This window comes from Peromyscus californicus, unplaced genomic scaffold (genome assembly GCF_007827085.1).
Source record: "Peromyscus californicus insignis strain IS unplaced genomic scaffold, ASM782708v3 Scaffold_19__1_contigs__length_69161282, whole genome shotgun sequence".
Taxonomy (NCBI): domain Eukaryota; kingdom Metazoa; phylum Chordata; class Mammalia; order Rodentia; family Cricetidae; genus Peromyscus; species Peromyscus californicus.
The window spans coordinates 8,818,939-8,833,413 of record NW_026294491.1 but is presented as its reverse complement, the minus strand read 5'-3'; the positions used below and the strand labels follow the sequence as shown (position 1 = coordinate 8,833,413).

Here is a 14,475-nt window from a genome sequence, read left to right as displayed (position 1 = left end):
ATCCCAGCACTTGGGAGGCAGAGGTAGGCAGATATCTGAGTTCAAGGCCAGCCTGGTCTATACATACAGTGAGTTCAGGACAGCCAGGGCTATTACACAGAGAAACCCTGTGAAAAAACCAAAACTAACCAACCAACGAACCAAAACTCCCCTCCAAAACCCTCTTGGCAAACTCCAAATCAGCTTCAAAAAGAGAAAAGAGTAAGAAAAAAACGGCAGGTAAGAGGTCTACCACTGAGCGGCACCCCCAGTTCTCTGCCCGCCTTCTAACAGAACATTCCGTGTAGAAGCTCAAGTCAGTGTGGAGGAAGGCACCACCTTACCATGTAGTACTTGTCCAGCCGCAGCTTGTCTATCCCTTGCCACTCTCGATTCATGGTTTGCCAGAAGGTCTGAATGAACAGGTGTTCTGCAAGAACAAGGGTTCTCAGGGCTCAGTTGCCACAGGAGCACACAGCTAGAAGGAAGCAGCTGAAAGCACACCTGGTTCTCTTTGCAGATCTATCTCAAGACTTCTTGGGCAGACGGAGTATGCTCAATAATTTCCTTTATAGCTACATAAGGACATTACAAGGTGATACGATCGGCATCTCCTAAGCAGACTGTCCCCCAAAGCACTGCTCTTTATCCGCACCAAACTCACATTCCTATTACGAGTTCTCTGAAGGCGCCCAATGGCCCTCTCTACTACAGCTGCACCCGACAATCAATCCCAATCTATTAATTTTGATGAGCAGCCTTACAATTCATGTATAAAGGTAGATCTTTTTCTGATATTAGGTGTTGCCCGAGTGAGACACGGAACAAGTTATTTAAGTCACAGAACTACCATCTTTAAAATTGGAAATCTTTCCTTATTTACTGATTTTTGAATGTCTTCACTTCCTTTTACATAGGGTTTGGCTGTTACCCAGGCTGGCCTGGAGCTCACAAACCTCCTGCCTCAGCCTTTTGAATGTACCACCATGCCCAGCACAATTTATTAGCAAATGAAATCTTTACTATACAACAAATGCAGATTTTACATGTTGCAAGTCAGCTAGAACTGAGAGGACCAACCAGGGTCACTGGAGCGGAAAATGTCAACCAGAACGAACTGCTGCCCACCTTCTTCTTTTACACAGAGAAGAGTGACTTTACACTTTACTACAGTGCTTTATCGCCATGGTGGCGCTAATCTTGGCCAGGATGAATCTGCCAGGTTACTGTATGCACTGGCATATGTGCCACCGCTTCTAAGTGTGAGAGTAACTTGAATTTGGAGACTTTGGAGGAGTGGTGATCAGTCTTTGGATGCCAAACGATCTCTATTCACTTAGCAGCTGACATCAGGCACAGCAGTCTTGAAAACAATTCACAGCACGTAACATCTGTACAATGCCAGCAAGAGGCTCCCACATCCCTAACACCTAGGGGACCCAACTTCACGGGAGGGAGGCACTGACTAGGTTCCCCAGGTAAGCTACCAACCCTGCTAACAAGGAAAGCTGAAAGCCAGGAAAACGGCAGGACTTACGAGCCTGGGAGCTGTTAACAACATGGATGAGTTGGGAAATAATGTTCGCGAGCTCCTCCTGCAAAGGTGGGTCGGGGAGAAACATGGGTTATTAGGAGGTCACGCTGTGGTGACGGCAGTGCTGTGGGCTGTACCCTCCTCCCTCTGTGGTGAGAAAGCCTGCGCCTAGTCTAGGTCTGTGGCTGACACACCTGGGTTTTATTAAATGTGAAACTCCAAACTTTAGTCAACTACTGGGTTAATGCGATATTTCTGAAAAAAAAAATCTAACACTATGTGCTCAAGAAAGCCTCTCTGGTTAAGAGGTTGAATGATTCCAAGAAAAATAATCTCACTGCCAACTTCTGCCCACCCCGCTTCCCTTTTTGAGACAGGATTTCTCTCCATAGCTCTAGCTGGCCTCAAACTCACAGAGATCTGTCTGCCTCTGCCTCTGAGCACTGGGATTAAAGGCGTGCATTACCACACCCCACCCCTGGATTTAACATATAAACTCAATACAATCTATCATAAAAGCCAGAAGGTACAGCACCACCTTGCTGGTGCTTGTGCACTAGGGTTTTCACTCCAGTCTTCTGCTAGACCTTGTTGGCTGGAATGTAACAGACTCCTCTAGGTTGTGCTCTGGGCAAAACTGAAGAGCATGCGGAGGCACAGTAGACTCCATTTGGCAGAACTAAGGGGCTGGGCCTAGGAAGAAGCCTTCCATCTTCCAGCTACCTGAAGATGAGCGCCCTTACTGGCCCTGCTCACGTCTCCTGTGCCCAGAGTTCCTTATTCATCTTGAATGGATTCCAAGACATGAAAATGATGTTCCTTTTTGTTAGTTCTCTTCCTCCACTAAAGCTGCTTGTTGCTACTTCTGAATATAATCTTACAATATTTTGCCCTGCTATCCCACTCAAAATATGTTCAGTGGAATCAACACAGTGAACTGGGGCAAGTCACTACATGTCCTGGGAAGAGTAGCAAGGCTTCCTAGACAAGGTAAGTGCTACCCAGGAGGATTCTACCCTGGGGCTGTGTGTTGTGACCCACACCACCCTGCATCCTGGGGGGGGGGGGGGTCTAGTTTCAGACAGCAGAACAAAACTCTTCTATGGTTGTACTGGTGGCAGCCTCAGTGGGCAGGGAGAAAAGCTCGACTGTGTATTCTGGCCACCAGTGCAGCCACTTGGCACCACAAGGCACTTTAGCCACAGGGCCTGGCTGCTTGCTTGGGCACTAGGCCCTCTGGGACATTCACCAGGCCCCCGCTGTGCTTCTGACCCTGCATCAATGTAAGAGAAAGCGGACACATTAAAAACGTTGTGTAAAACCTACCATGGAAGCTATGAAATGATGAGAGCAATAGGTAGTCTATGACCTAGCATGTCCGATATGTCTGGAAGCACAGCCTAAGTGCCTGCTGCCCCTTCCTGAGGGGACAAGAGCTGAGACAATGGCTCCTTGAAGCATTCACTTCCATCTGTTTGGGGATGGCAGCAGACTGGCGGAGCATGAACGATCAAGTCTCTTATCCACCATGGCAAAGGTCCAGGAATATGACGAGGGGCTGTGTTACCTGCAGAAGGGGCTCGTCCTGTACCCACATGCAGTAGAAGAGTCCTTTCCATATTTTTAGGAGTTCTTCCTGACTGAAACTTCCTGTGGGAGAGAATGGCACAACCACCTTAGAATCTATACTCCTTCCTTAATGTTTACAGATGCTACGATACAAGCGGCAAAATTACCGCATACATTCCCTTCCTCTGCACACCTTTCCCTAAACCTGAAGCACACCTCATGCTAATGGCTAATGTTCCAAGCATGCCATGTACACAGGTAACCACTACTGCACAGGTGTCGCTATCAGCCAAAGGAGGGTGGCAATGGGGGCAAGTCCTTATCACCAAGTGTGACAATAAAACCAACCCATACACCTGGTAGACCAGTTGCCAAGCACATATAGGCCTTGAACTCATCCCCTGAACCAATGAGGGAAGAAAGGAAGCTTCACTGATCTTAATGACGGAAAACTCCAAGTCCTATAAAAGATGCAAGGTTCTCCAGTCACTAAATGGCCTATCAAGTGGCAGAACCATTCCCAATCCACTCCCAAGGACACGATGGGCCAGTGAGCATCACAGTTTTGCCGAGGGGTACTTTTAAAAGGGTCCTGCTACAGGCAAAGGTCAGCCATGCTCCATCTTCTCATTGTGCCAGCCATCATTTCCTGGGCAGTTCTTCACACAGCGTCAGCCTGTTGGAAGTGGCATGCCCTGGAGGGGTCCTGGGCCTGTTCCAGGTGTCGGGAAGCAAAGATGACCATGGATGAGGAGGCTGGAGAAGCAGCAGCACTTTAGGCTGACGTGCCTCACAAGGTCTCTATCTGTGTGAGTAGAAAGCAACACAGTCTTTTTAGCAGTACACTGGGACCAACAAGCCGAAGAAAAACAAGTTTTGTTCGTTCTGAGACGGGGTTCTCTGTATAACAGCTCTGGCTGTCCTGGAACTCACTCTGTAGACAAGGCTGGCCTTGAACGCTCAGTAATCCGCCTTCCTCTGCCTCCTGAGTGCTGGGATTAAAGGTGTGCATCACTATGCCTGGCTGTTTGCTTAGCTTTCTAAGACATGGTCTTGTTACTTAGCTCAGGCTGGCCTTGATATTTATGATCCTCCTGCCTCTGTGTTCCACCTCACACAGGTGGAGTATTAGTTTAAGATGTGTTTCATTCATTCATGTTGTGTAATATTTGTTTAATGATGCAAAGAAGTGTTGCATTCTTTCATGTTGCATTTGTTTAACTCTAAAACACCTGATTGGTCTCATAAAGAGCTGAATGGCCAATAGCAAGACAGGAGAGAGAAGTAGGTGTGACTGCCAGGCAGACAGAATAAATAGGAGGAGAGATCTAGGCTCAAGAGGAGAGAGGAGGAAAAAATAAAGAGGGAAAGGAGGACACCAGGGGTCAGCCATGGAGTAAGAAGGGAAGGGAGACATATATATATATATAAAGAAAGAAAGGTAAAAGCCCAGGAGTGGAATGTAAAGAGAAATGGGTTAAGTTAATTTAGAAAAGCTGGCGAGAAACAAGCCAAGCTAAGGCCAGGCATTCATAAGTAAGAATAAGTTTCCACGTATTTATTTGGGAGCTGGTGGCAGGCCTCTAAAGAGTTTAAAAAAAAACAAACAAACCCAACTACGCACACAACCAAGTACATATTTGAATCCAGTGTGCTATGAACTGTAAAAGACATTGTTAAAATGACAAAGAACCCTTGTAAGGGACTAATGGGTCTGAGGTGTACTCAGTGAGCAAACTTCATTCTGTGACTGATTTCCAACTTACTGAAGAGTCAGCCGTCTCTGGGCTGGGGAGATGGTGCAGTAGGTGAGACCATCTGTGAGGCAAGCATGAGGGAGGACCTGATTGAGTCTTCAGTTCCACATAAAAGCTATGTGCGCCTGTGATGTCCAACTGTCAACCCAACCTAGCAGAACCACGAAGGTTCGGAGTCAGAGACCCCGTCTTTTAGAGAATAGGGTGGAGAGAAAGTGAGGCCAAACTACATCCTCCCACGGCTTTCACAAGTGCATGCATGCACACGCACCTCACAAACATTCCCCCCAAAAGGTTCTTAAAAGAGGCCTATCTCCTTTCAATACCTTTATAATGTTGCATTTTGATTCTTTTGTGACAGTTTTCCACTTTAAACCAAGATGGCAAGTGTGGCAGCACATGCCTTTAATCCCCATACAGATGCAGGCAGAGTCCCAGCCAAGGCTACGTAGCAAGACTGTCTCATACAAAGAAACCACCCACAAATCCCAAACACCAGGATAACAGAAACCATAGTAGAGTTAGCTAATCAAAGCACATTTCCTTAAGGAGCCACACAGATGATGTGCCAACCAGCCTCTCTCAGAAATGTAAATATGGTGCACATCCCCAGCTGCAGCTCCGATGGCCGACTTTTCTTGTGGTAACCTGCACCCTTGTTGATCACACTCTAAGATTGCACATGTCCCTGGAGAACTGGTGGATCTGTGTAAGGACTGATGACTGCAGAAACCACTTTAGACCACTTGGGTCAGATCCCACCCAAACCATCAGTTGGAACTTATCACAGAAAAAAACCAAAACCAAAACCAAAAATAACCACACAGACCAGACTAAGTAATCTAAAAAATCTGACTTGTACCTCTGATGACTAGTTTATAGAAACTAGGAGCAGAGATACATGTTAAATAGACGAGGGTATGGCATTCTAGAAGACAAATGACCTGCATTCCACAACAAACAGCACAGGAAAAAAAAAAGATAAAGAACTGCTGGAAATGAAGTCTGCACATATTCCAGTCAAAACAGTCTTGTTTGGACTGACATAAAACAGAAAAGATGGTGAGAAAAATTCAGCATGACATCAAGATTTTTTTATCTGTGTGGATTTTTTTTTTTTTTTTTGTGAAGAGTCTTGCTATGTAGCCTAGGCTGGCCTTAAATCCTTCATCTTTCTGCCTCCACTTGTGACGATAGGTGCATAGCACCGGGCCTGGCTGACACCTTTTGTTATGGTGTAACAGTGGTGCTGCTGTGGTTGTTAAAAGAGGGCCTGAGATCCCCACGGGGGAGGGGCACGTCAGATGACCTGGTCAAGTGCTGGGAACTACAACAGCAGTCACATGAGGATACTTTTCACATATTTGAAATGATCCTCAATACAAGAGGAAAAAAAGGGGGGTGGAGTACATGAAGTAGACAGAGTTCCCCCGGGCTTTGTGCTTTGATCCGACACCCCGAGAACTGTCCCAGGCCGGGCGGTGGTGGCGCACGCCTGTAATCCCAGCACTCGGGAGGCAGAGCCAGGCGGATCTTTGTGAGTTCGAGGCCAGCCTGGGCTACAGAGTGAGTTCCAGGAAAGGCGCAAAGCTACACCGAGAAACCCTGTCTCGGAAAACCAACAACAACAACAAAAAGAACTGTCCAGAAATCGAGTGGAAAGCTGCAGTCATTAATGAACCACAGCAGAGGATTAAAGCTGGGGTTTGCAGTAAGGCCAGGGCGGGGCACTCAGGCTTTGTCTGCCAGCTGCCAGTGGGTCGCTGCAGGGCTAACTAGGATTTCAGGGCAAGGCTGTAAAGGGGGCAGTGGGGTGAGGTGTGTAGGAGTGACAGCAGTGAGGGCCTAAGCCAAGTCGGAGAAAGGCGATTAACCTCCTTACACAGTTCCTGTGCCCAGGCTCTCGGGATGCATGCCTCTCTCCGGTCAGTCTCGGCACACAAGCCGTCCCTGTGCCTGCACAGGGGGGGAGTGAGACTGGAGACGACCCAGTGGAGCAAAGCTTCTTCAGAGAAATGGGCGTCACTGGCTTCCTGCCACACAGGGGCACCTCTCCAACCTTAAAATGTGTGGCACGGATGCTGGACAGTCTTACCTTACTATCCAAGTGTGTAGTGAGCAGTTAATCCCACCTCAGGTCAAATACTCACACACTTTTTTGCATTTCTGCGAAAATCCCACACAAAATTCCTAAAGTCAGTCCAAAGCATGTCTAACTCACTGGTTCCTCCCCAGAGGGACACTGGGACCCGCCTGATGTGTACCCTCTAAGACCTTGCCTACGCGCACAATTACATGTATGTCAGAACAGCATGGCTACGTGTGTTGGATGTGTGTTATCATAATCTGTACTGTGGCCTTTCACACTTAAAACCCCACAGTATGTACTATCTCCATGCCTCCATGCTCAGTAACTTCACCACTGAACTACAAATCTCCACATGGTTCTTGAAAGGACACCATATGGAAAGCCAATGGTTAGTGACAGGTCAGTGCATCCAGTATCTCTGGACAGCTCACAGCTATCACAGGCAAAGCTTCCACAGGATGCACTAGAGGCTTCTAAAATGAAATACAGTCAATTTCAACAGACTTGACAGTGGTAAATGTCATTGTCATTCACTTTCTTTCTTAACCTGCCCTCATTTTTTTTAATGGTTTATTTTATGTGCACTGGTGTTTTGCTTACATGTGTGTCTGTGTGAGGGTGTCAGATCCCCTAGAACTGGAGTTACAGACAGTTGTGAGCTGCCATGTGGGTGCTGGGAATCGAACCCGGGTCCTATGGAAGAGCAGTAAGTGCTCTTAAGTGGTGAGCCATCTCTCCAGCCAGCCCCCATCCCACCCCATTTATCCCAGTTTCGTGTGTGTGTGTGTGTGTGTGTGTGTGTGTGTGTGTGTGTGTACATACACTAGAGGCCAGAGAAACAATACTGGGCATTCCTCAGGCACCATCCACCTTGTTTTTTTGGGACAAGTTTCTTACTGGTCTGGAGAATTCATAAAATAGACTAGGCTGGCTGTCCAGTGAGCCCCAGGGATCTCTGTGTTTTTGCCTCCCCAGATTACAAGTGTGTGCCACCACATCTGGCTTTTTCTTCATGTGGCTTCTAGGGATCAAACTCAGGTCTGTGTGCTTGTGACTGAGCTATCCCCCTGGCCCTCATCTTGCAGCTTTTAAGCCATGGGCAGTAGTGACACTATACAGGTTCAAAAAAGTGAATGTGGGGGCCATGAAAAAAGTTTCCAACAGTAAAAACTTTCTGAACACACATCAAAACTAATTCAAATTAAACACATAATGAACCCAGGGTGTTGCCAGCAGTGCTTGGCCTTGTATGTACGAGACCCCAGTTATGAACACACACGTCCATTTGCACTCTGCATGCCACGATGCCACAGAACGCCAATGAGCACTGCCTGTAACACCCGAGGGCAGACTTTTGAAGATGGTAGGGGACATGCTGCAGCTCTGTACTCTAACACAAGGTCTTCTGCTCTTAGACAAACGTAACACGAAAACAAAGGTTTCGCTATTTCTGAATTGTTACTCTGAAGCATGTTTCAAATTAGTGTATCTTTGGATTGGTCTGTGTTGGAATAGTTCACTTAAAAACTTAAATTTGCCCCGGACTTCCCTTCTGGAGCACAGGGATGATAGCTTTAATACAGTTGACATACTACTTTGATTCTGTATTTGTTCCTTGTTAATTTAAGAATGGCTAGAAATCATGTTTGAATATGGGTATGCAGAGAGAAAATATACCCATGGTTACTTATCCTGATTTTTGAAAGTGTTATATTTTTATAATTCTATTAAAAGCTTCTACCTTAAAACAAAAAAAAAACCAAAAAAACAAAACAAACAAACAAACAAAACAAAAAAACACTTAAATTTGTGCCTGGTAGTGGTGGCAAACTTGGGAGGCAGAGGCAGGTGGATCTCTGTGAGTCCGAGGCCAGCCTGGTCTACAGAGCGAGTTTCAGAACAGCCAGGGCTACACAGAGACACCCTGTCTTGAAAATCACCCCCTGAAAAAAAAAATTACATTTGTTACTGCTGTTGTGTGTGCTGTGGCACGTGTGTGGAGGTCAGAGGACAGCTTTGTGGAGTTGTTTCTCCCCATCCACTTCGACTTGGGTTCTGGAAATCCAACTCAGATCACCAAGCTTGTGTGGAAGCACTTTTATCTGCTGAGCCAGACTACTGGATTTTAAAGACAGTTGTGTGTGATAGCTCATGCTTACAATCTGAGCCCTTGGGAGGATGGGGCAGGAGAAGTGCCCTGAGGTCTGGGCCAGACTGAATACCACAGAGTGAAGTCAAGGCCAGCCTGAACTGCAGAGACCCTGTCCTTCCCGACTGCGGTTTGAGTTGCTGACTGTGCTTCATTTAAAACAATTAGTTAATTCAATCATGGAATGATTTCAGGTTGGGATTAGGGCAGAACAATTTCTGAACCAGCCCTCAACACATTCCTGCTATTTCATAGTATATACTCAATACAGAGTGACATTTTCTGCACTGAAAATTGTAACTCAAATGACCAAAATCAACTCTGAACAGTGGTGATGATGTAGCTTCAGTCCTGCAAGCATCCAATGCTCAACCAAGAAGATCTAATGCCTTATGGAAAAATAAACAAGCACTTCTTTTGTTCTCTTTCTTTCTTACTTTGTTGAGACGAGGTCTATCATTTTAGTTCTGTCCTAGAATTCTCTAGGTAGACCAGGCTGGCCTTGAACTCAGAAATCCACCTGCCTCTGCCTCCCAAGGGCCACCAGGCCCAGCATAAACCAGCACTTCTATCTTATTAGTATGTATATTGTTCTCATTTTTAATAGGTGGTAAAATTATATATGTGACAGACTTTTCAAAAATAAAATCCTCTCACTTAATGTTTCATTTGTATACCTAGTTTTTATGCCTACATACTTGGGGTCCTATAAAATTTCTCAGGTAAAGGATTGTGAATAGAAAATTTTTAAAAAAATCCCTGGTCTGTTCAAGTCCTCCACTCTAAATATCTACTTTCAAAATATGTACAAAAATCCTATTTTCACCTAGGAGTTTAGTTGGTAAAAACAAGTATTGATTTTTAAAGTACTTAAAGAGTTATGGAAAACCAGTATTTGACTCTTTTGAAAGCCCAAAAGATGCAGTAAATATCCAAAGCAGTTTTAGTTGAGAGTTGCTCTCGAAGCTATGCTTTCTTCTTGGTGGTAAGTTTTTCTGAGGTGCTGGGGACTGAAAGCAGGGTCCTGGACATGCCAGGCAAGCACTCTATCACTAAGTAACCATCCTTGGGCCCTCCTCTGCCCCTTTATTTTGAGACAGGGTCTTTCTATGAGACCAGACTGACCTGGAACTTACAATTATGGCTCAGTCTCTCAAGTTCTGGAATCACAGGCATCACTACCATACCTGACCAAGGAATACCTTTTTTTTGGGGGGGGGGCAGGGTCTCACCATGTATTTCTGGCTGGCCTAGAACTCACTATGTAGACCAGGCTGACCTTGAACTCACCGAGATCTGCCTGCCTCTGCTTCCTGAGTTCAAGGATTAAAGGTGAGTGCCACCACCCCGGCTGTGGATAAATTTTAAATCTTTATATAACCTAGTTTCTGACAACAGTTTAGATTTAGCTATTTTAAAAAGAACGACATGAATATAAAAGACATGAAGACACAGGAAACACCACTGAGTTTTGAAATGAGAATGTCCAACAGCAACTCTCTCCATGAAATGAACACAGTAGCCATTCTGGATGGGGACAGTGTCATATTCCAGACCACGCCATAGTGAAAAAAACCTTCCCCCTTTTTATAACTGTCTGGTGGAGAGCCCTAACTCATCAGTAGGAAAGGTACTTACTTCCACAGTACCTTCAGTAATTCTAGCCACTGCCAACCATAAATCCAGTCATTTTATATGCCATCAGAAAGGATGCTAGGGCCGGGGAAATAAATGGCTTGGCAGGAAAAGGTTCTTGCCACACAAACCTCAGGGCCAGAGTTCCAGCTTTTGAACACACATAAAAGTGGGAGGAGAGAACTGGCCCTATAAAGTTGTTTTCTTTTTGTACACATTTCTCTCCCTTATGTGCGAGAGCACACTTACCACACACACACCCCTAAGACTAATACAAAGAGGAAGCAAAGGCACAAACGAAACTCCCACAGGGTTGATTTTGAGACGCACCATGACTTTAGTAAATGTTAAATGTTTAAGGCTGAGAACTGCTAAGACAGGAGGGGACTGCCTGCTTGGTCCCCTGCTCTATTCCCTGCGCCAAGAGCAGTGTACACAATGACACGTGGTGCTTCACAAATGTTTGCTGCATTTATGAAGGAATACTCCAAGACTCATGAAACACACAGTGACCCTCTCACAAGAGTAGAGACCACAGAGCTATCTTTATGCTGCTGACAGACAGCTTTCTGTTTCAGTAAGACTAACATCAGATTTCTCAACAAGATGCAAGGCTGCAAAACAAACTGAGTTTGTCAACGAGACTCAAGTGTGAGGCAACTCGTGCTTCTATTATGATGGGGCAGAGCAGTGCCAGATACTTAGGTTTCCTTGTCCCATGATCATTAAGACAGTCATTCTGCAATTTTTACTGATTTGCATGCACATATGCATAGGTCAGAAGTCAATGCTGGGTATTTTCTTCAATAGCTCTCCAACTAATTTTCTGAGACAGGTTATTTCAATGAACCCTGAACTCACCAATCTGGCTAGACTGTCTAGCCATCAAGGCTCCACCACGGTTTCACTTGGCCTTTAAATGGATGCTGAACACCTGAACTCAGGTGCCCCTGGGCATGTGGCAAGCACATTGCTGATAGAGCCATGTTCCTGGCCCCTGTAGTTAGTACTTTACACATAGGTATATTTTACTTGCATCTATGTGTACTATGTGCATCTGCAGTGACTGCGGAGGTCAGAAGAGAGTGTCGGATGCCCTGGAACTGGAGTTATGGATGGTTATGAGCCACTACGTGGGTACAGGGAATAGAACCTGGGTTCTCTGTGCACACACACACACACACACACAGTGCTCTAATCCACTAAGCCATCTTCCCAGCCCCTCTACAATTTTTTTTTTCTTGAAGGCCTTCTATATTCCACAAACTGGCCATGATGATGAACAGGGGAACAAGATAAGCGAATCTGGTGGGATGGTGATAACCAGGAAAGATCCTGGGGTACTGGTGTGAGGTCCTTGAGACATCTTAGTATTCCAAGTCCTGGACCTGTCTCCAAAGGGGTCTGAGAAGCACGCTCTCTGGATGTTTGAGGTCCAGATGTAGTGTACTTGTTTGCTTTTGTCTCCTGAGGGCCCTCCTAAGGCTCCATGTGCTTTTACCTATGGCTAAGAGAACGGAAGCTTACAGTGCTGGTGTGTGTGTGTGTGTGTGTGTGTGTGTGTGTGTGTGTGTGTGTGTGTGTGATATACACCACAGAATTCAGAAACAAAGTTATCTGTGCAGAGCTGAGGCAGGACCATGAGGAGTTCAAGGTCATTCTCAGTTACATAGCTAACAGAGACCAATCCTGACTACAGGAAACCCTGTATCAAACAAACAGCACCCCCACCCCCTGTATCTAAGTATCACAAAAGGGACACATATTTTGCAACTTTAGAGGTAACCGGGAGGTGGGGGAGATACTGAAGCGGGATTTCCCAGAAGTGATACTGCTAAGGGAGAAGGGGTAGAATTCTTTGCAGAACAAGCAGGAAATGAAAAGGCATGGAGGTGAGAAAGTGGACTTGGTGTCCTCAGCCTTCAAGGAAGGGTTTTATTGGCTACTAAAGACTTAGAAAAGCAGGTGAGGACACCATAACTGACAGACTGTGACCTTCAAGGAAAGCAGTGGTCCCACGAGATTTGTTTTAGGAGAATGACCTGGGCTGATTTGTGGAGGGCAGACTAAAGAAACACAATGGAAGCCCAGCTTGGTGGTGCATGTCTTTAATTCTAGCACTCAAGAGGTAGAGGCAGGTGGATCTCTGGGAGTTTGAAGCCAGCCTGGTTTCCAGGACAGCCAGGGCTGATACACAGAGAAACTCTGTCTTGGAACACAAAAACAAAAGGCACAATGGAGCGAAGGAGACCAGTTAGGGAACAGACAGGGCAGAAATCTAGGTGAGATAAAGGAATATCTGGTTAAGGCAGAGTTATTGAGAAGGCAGGACAAAGGGGCAATGTGTGGGGGTGAGAGTGGAGGATGAAGAGGAGAGTCCATGGTAATGCGGTGGGTCTGTGTGGTAGAAAAAATAAGGAAGTATGCGCCGTAGGGGAGGAGCAGCAGGAAAGAATAGCTGTTTCGGGGGAGTGGACCCCATTTTTGAAACCAAGGCACCAATGGGACAGCCAGGTGGAGTACCAGGCTAGCAGCACTAATCTGAGGGGAAGGTAGCAAAAGCCCACCCGGGCTACCCAGTTAGGGTTAGGAACCACCAGCACATGTCTACAGGAACCTTGTAAACATGAGAGTAAACTGAACTTCTAGGGGCAACCCTTAACAGAAACGTTATGAGGGTGGGAGGGATTGCAGCTGCCAAAATGGCTCAGTGAGTAATTAGCATCTGGTGCATAAGCCGCCTGGCCACCTGAGTCTGACCTCTGGATTCCAGGGTGGAAGACAGACAACTTTCAAAACCTAACTTCCACATGAGTGCCAGAACGTGCACAACGTAATAATTAAAAAAAAAAATTAGTTTTTATTCCTCTGTCAGACTTCTCATAAAAGTTTCTCTCTTTTTTGGAGACAAAATCTTACTTGTCCTGTGGCCCTGGCTGCCTTCAGCCTCCCAAGTGCTTGGATTAATGGGGAGAGCTATCACATGAGGCAGATTTCAATTAAAAAAAAAAACTTTTAAAAGATTTATTTTAGGTGTATGTTTTGCCTGCCTCTATGTATGTGCACCACCTCTGCATGCCTGGTGTCAGCAGAGGTCAGAGGGGGCGACTCTTCTCCACGAACTGGTTGTGAGCTGCTATGTGGGTACTGGGACTTAAACCGCTGAGCTATTTCTCCAGCCCCCCCCCCTTCGGCCCCCGCCCCCCGCGCCCGCACTTCAATTTTATGCGGATTTAGCAAAATGTAACTTAAACTTTAGCCAACTGGCTGCAACCTAAAACCTTCACAGCATGTTGCAGTCCAGACCTATGTGTTCACTCAAGGGTTACAGAAGCTATTCTGGATCACTTAAGTAAAACCCTGCAATGCACTCCACGGCAGTTGAAATCCAAATGAGAAAGCCAGTGATCTGGCCACATTGCCTCCAGGCTCAACTTTCTGCGCGCCAACTTTCTGATTTTACTGGCCCAGGGCACCCTTAGCTCTTTCCTGCGTCTGCCTAGCTGGCTTCCTCCTGTCAAACCTCACAGAACACAGGAGGCTTCCTTTGGAGAGACTTTCTCCTGCACTTTTCCACACTACTGGTGTCCATTCCCGCATTCACACACGCTCCACTGCCACAGGTCCTGACACTACACTGCCAGAGTTCCTCCGGGGCTGGAATGCAGCCTCTACTCTCTCCCGCACACCAGCGCCTGCAGGCACTGTCCAAGGAATGAAACCAGAAACAAAAATGAGCCTCGGCGAGCTGAGCTTGAACCTG

General features: G+C 46.2%; 1 protein-coding gene across 3 annotated transcripts in view; it reads right to left on the bottom strand.

Moving 5' to 3' along the window:
• The window catches only part of Rrp1b (ribosomal RNA processing 1B), a 30,112-nt gene that overhangs the window by 15,353 nt on the left and 284 nt on the right, over positions 1-14,475 (bottom strand). For 2 of the 3 annotated variants that reach the window (XM_052744532.1, XM_052744533.1), the window contains exons 2-4: positions 3,081-3,163; positions 1,517-1,574; positions 324-409 (exon numbers count right to left, since the gene is read on the bottom strand). In XM_052744532.1, the coding sequence (XP_052600492.1) occupies positions 324-409; positions 1,517-1,574; positions 3,081-3,163 (227 nt within the window). Of the gene's footprint in view, positions 1-323; positions 410-1,516; positions 1,575-3,080; positions 3,888-14,475 lie in introns of all 3 variants that reach the window. The other variant, XM_052744534.1, reaches the window with a different exon arrangement.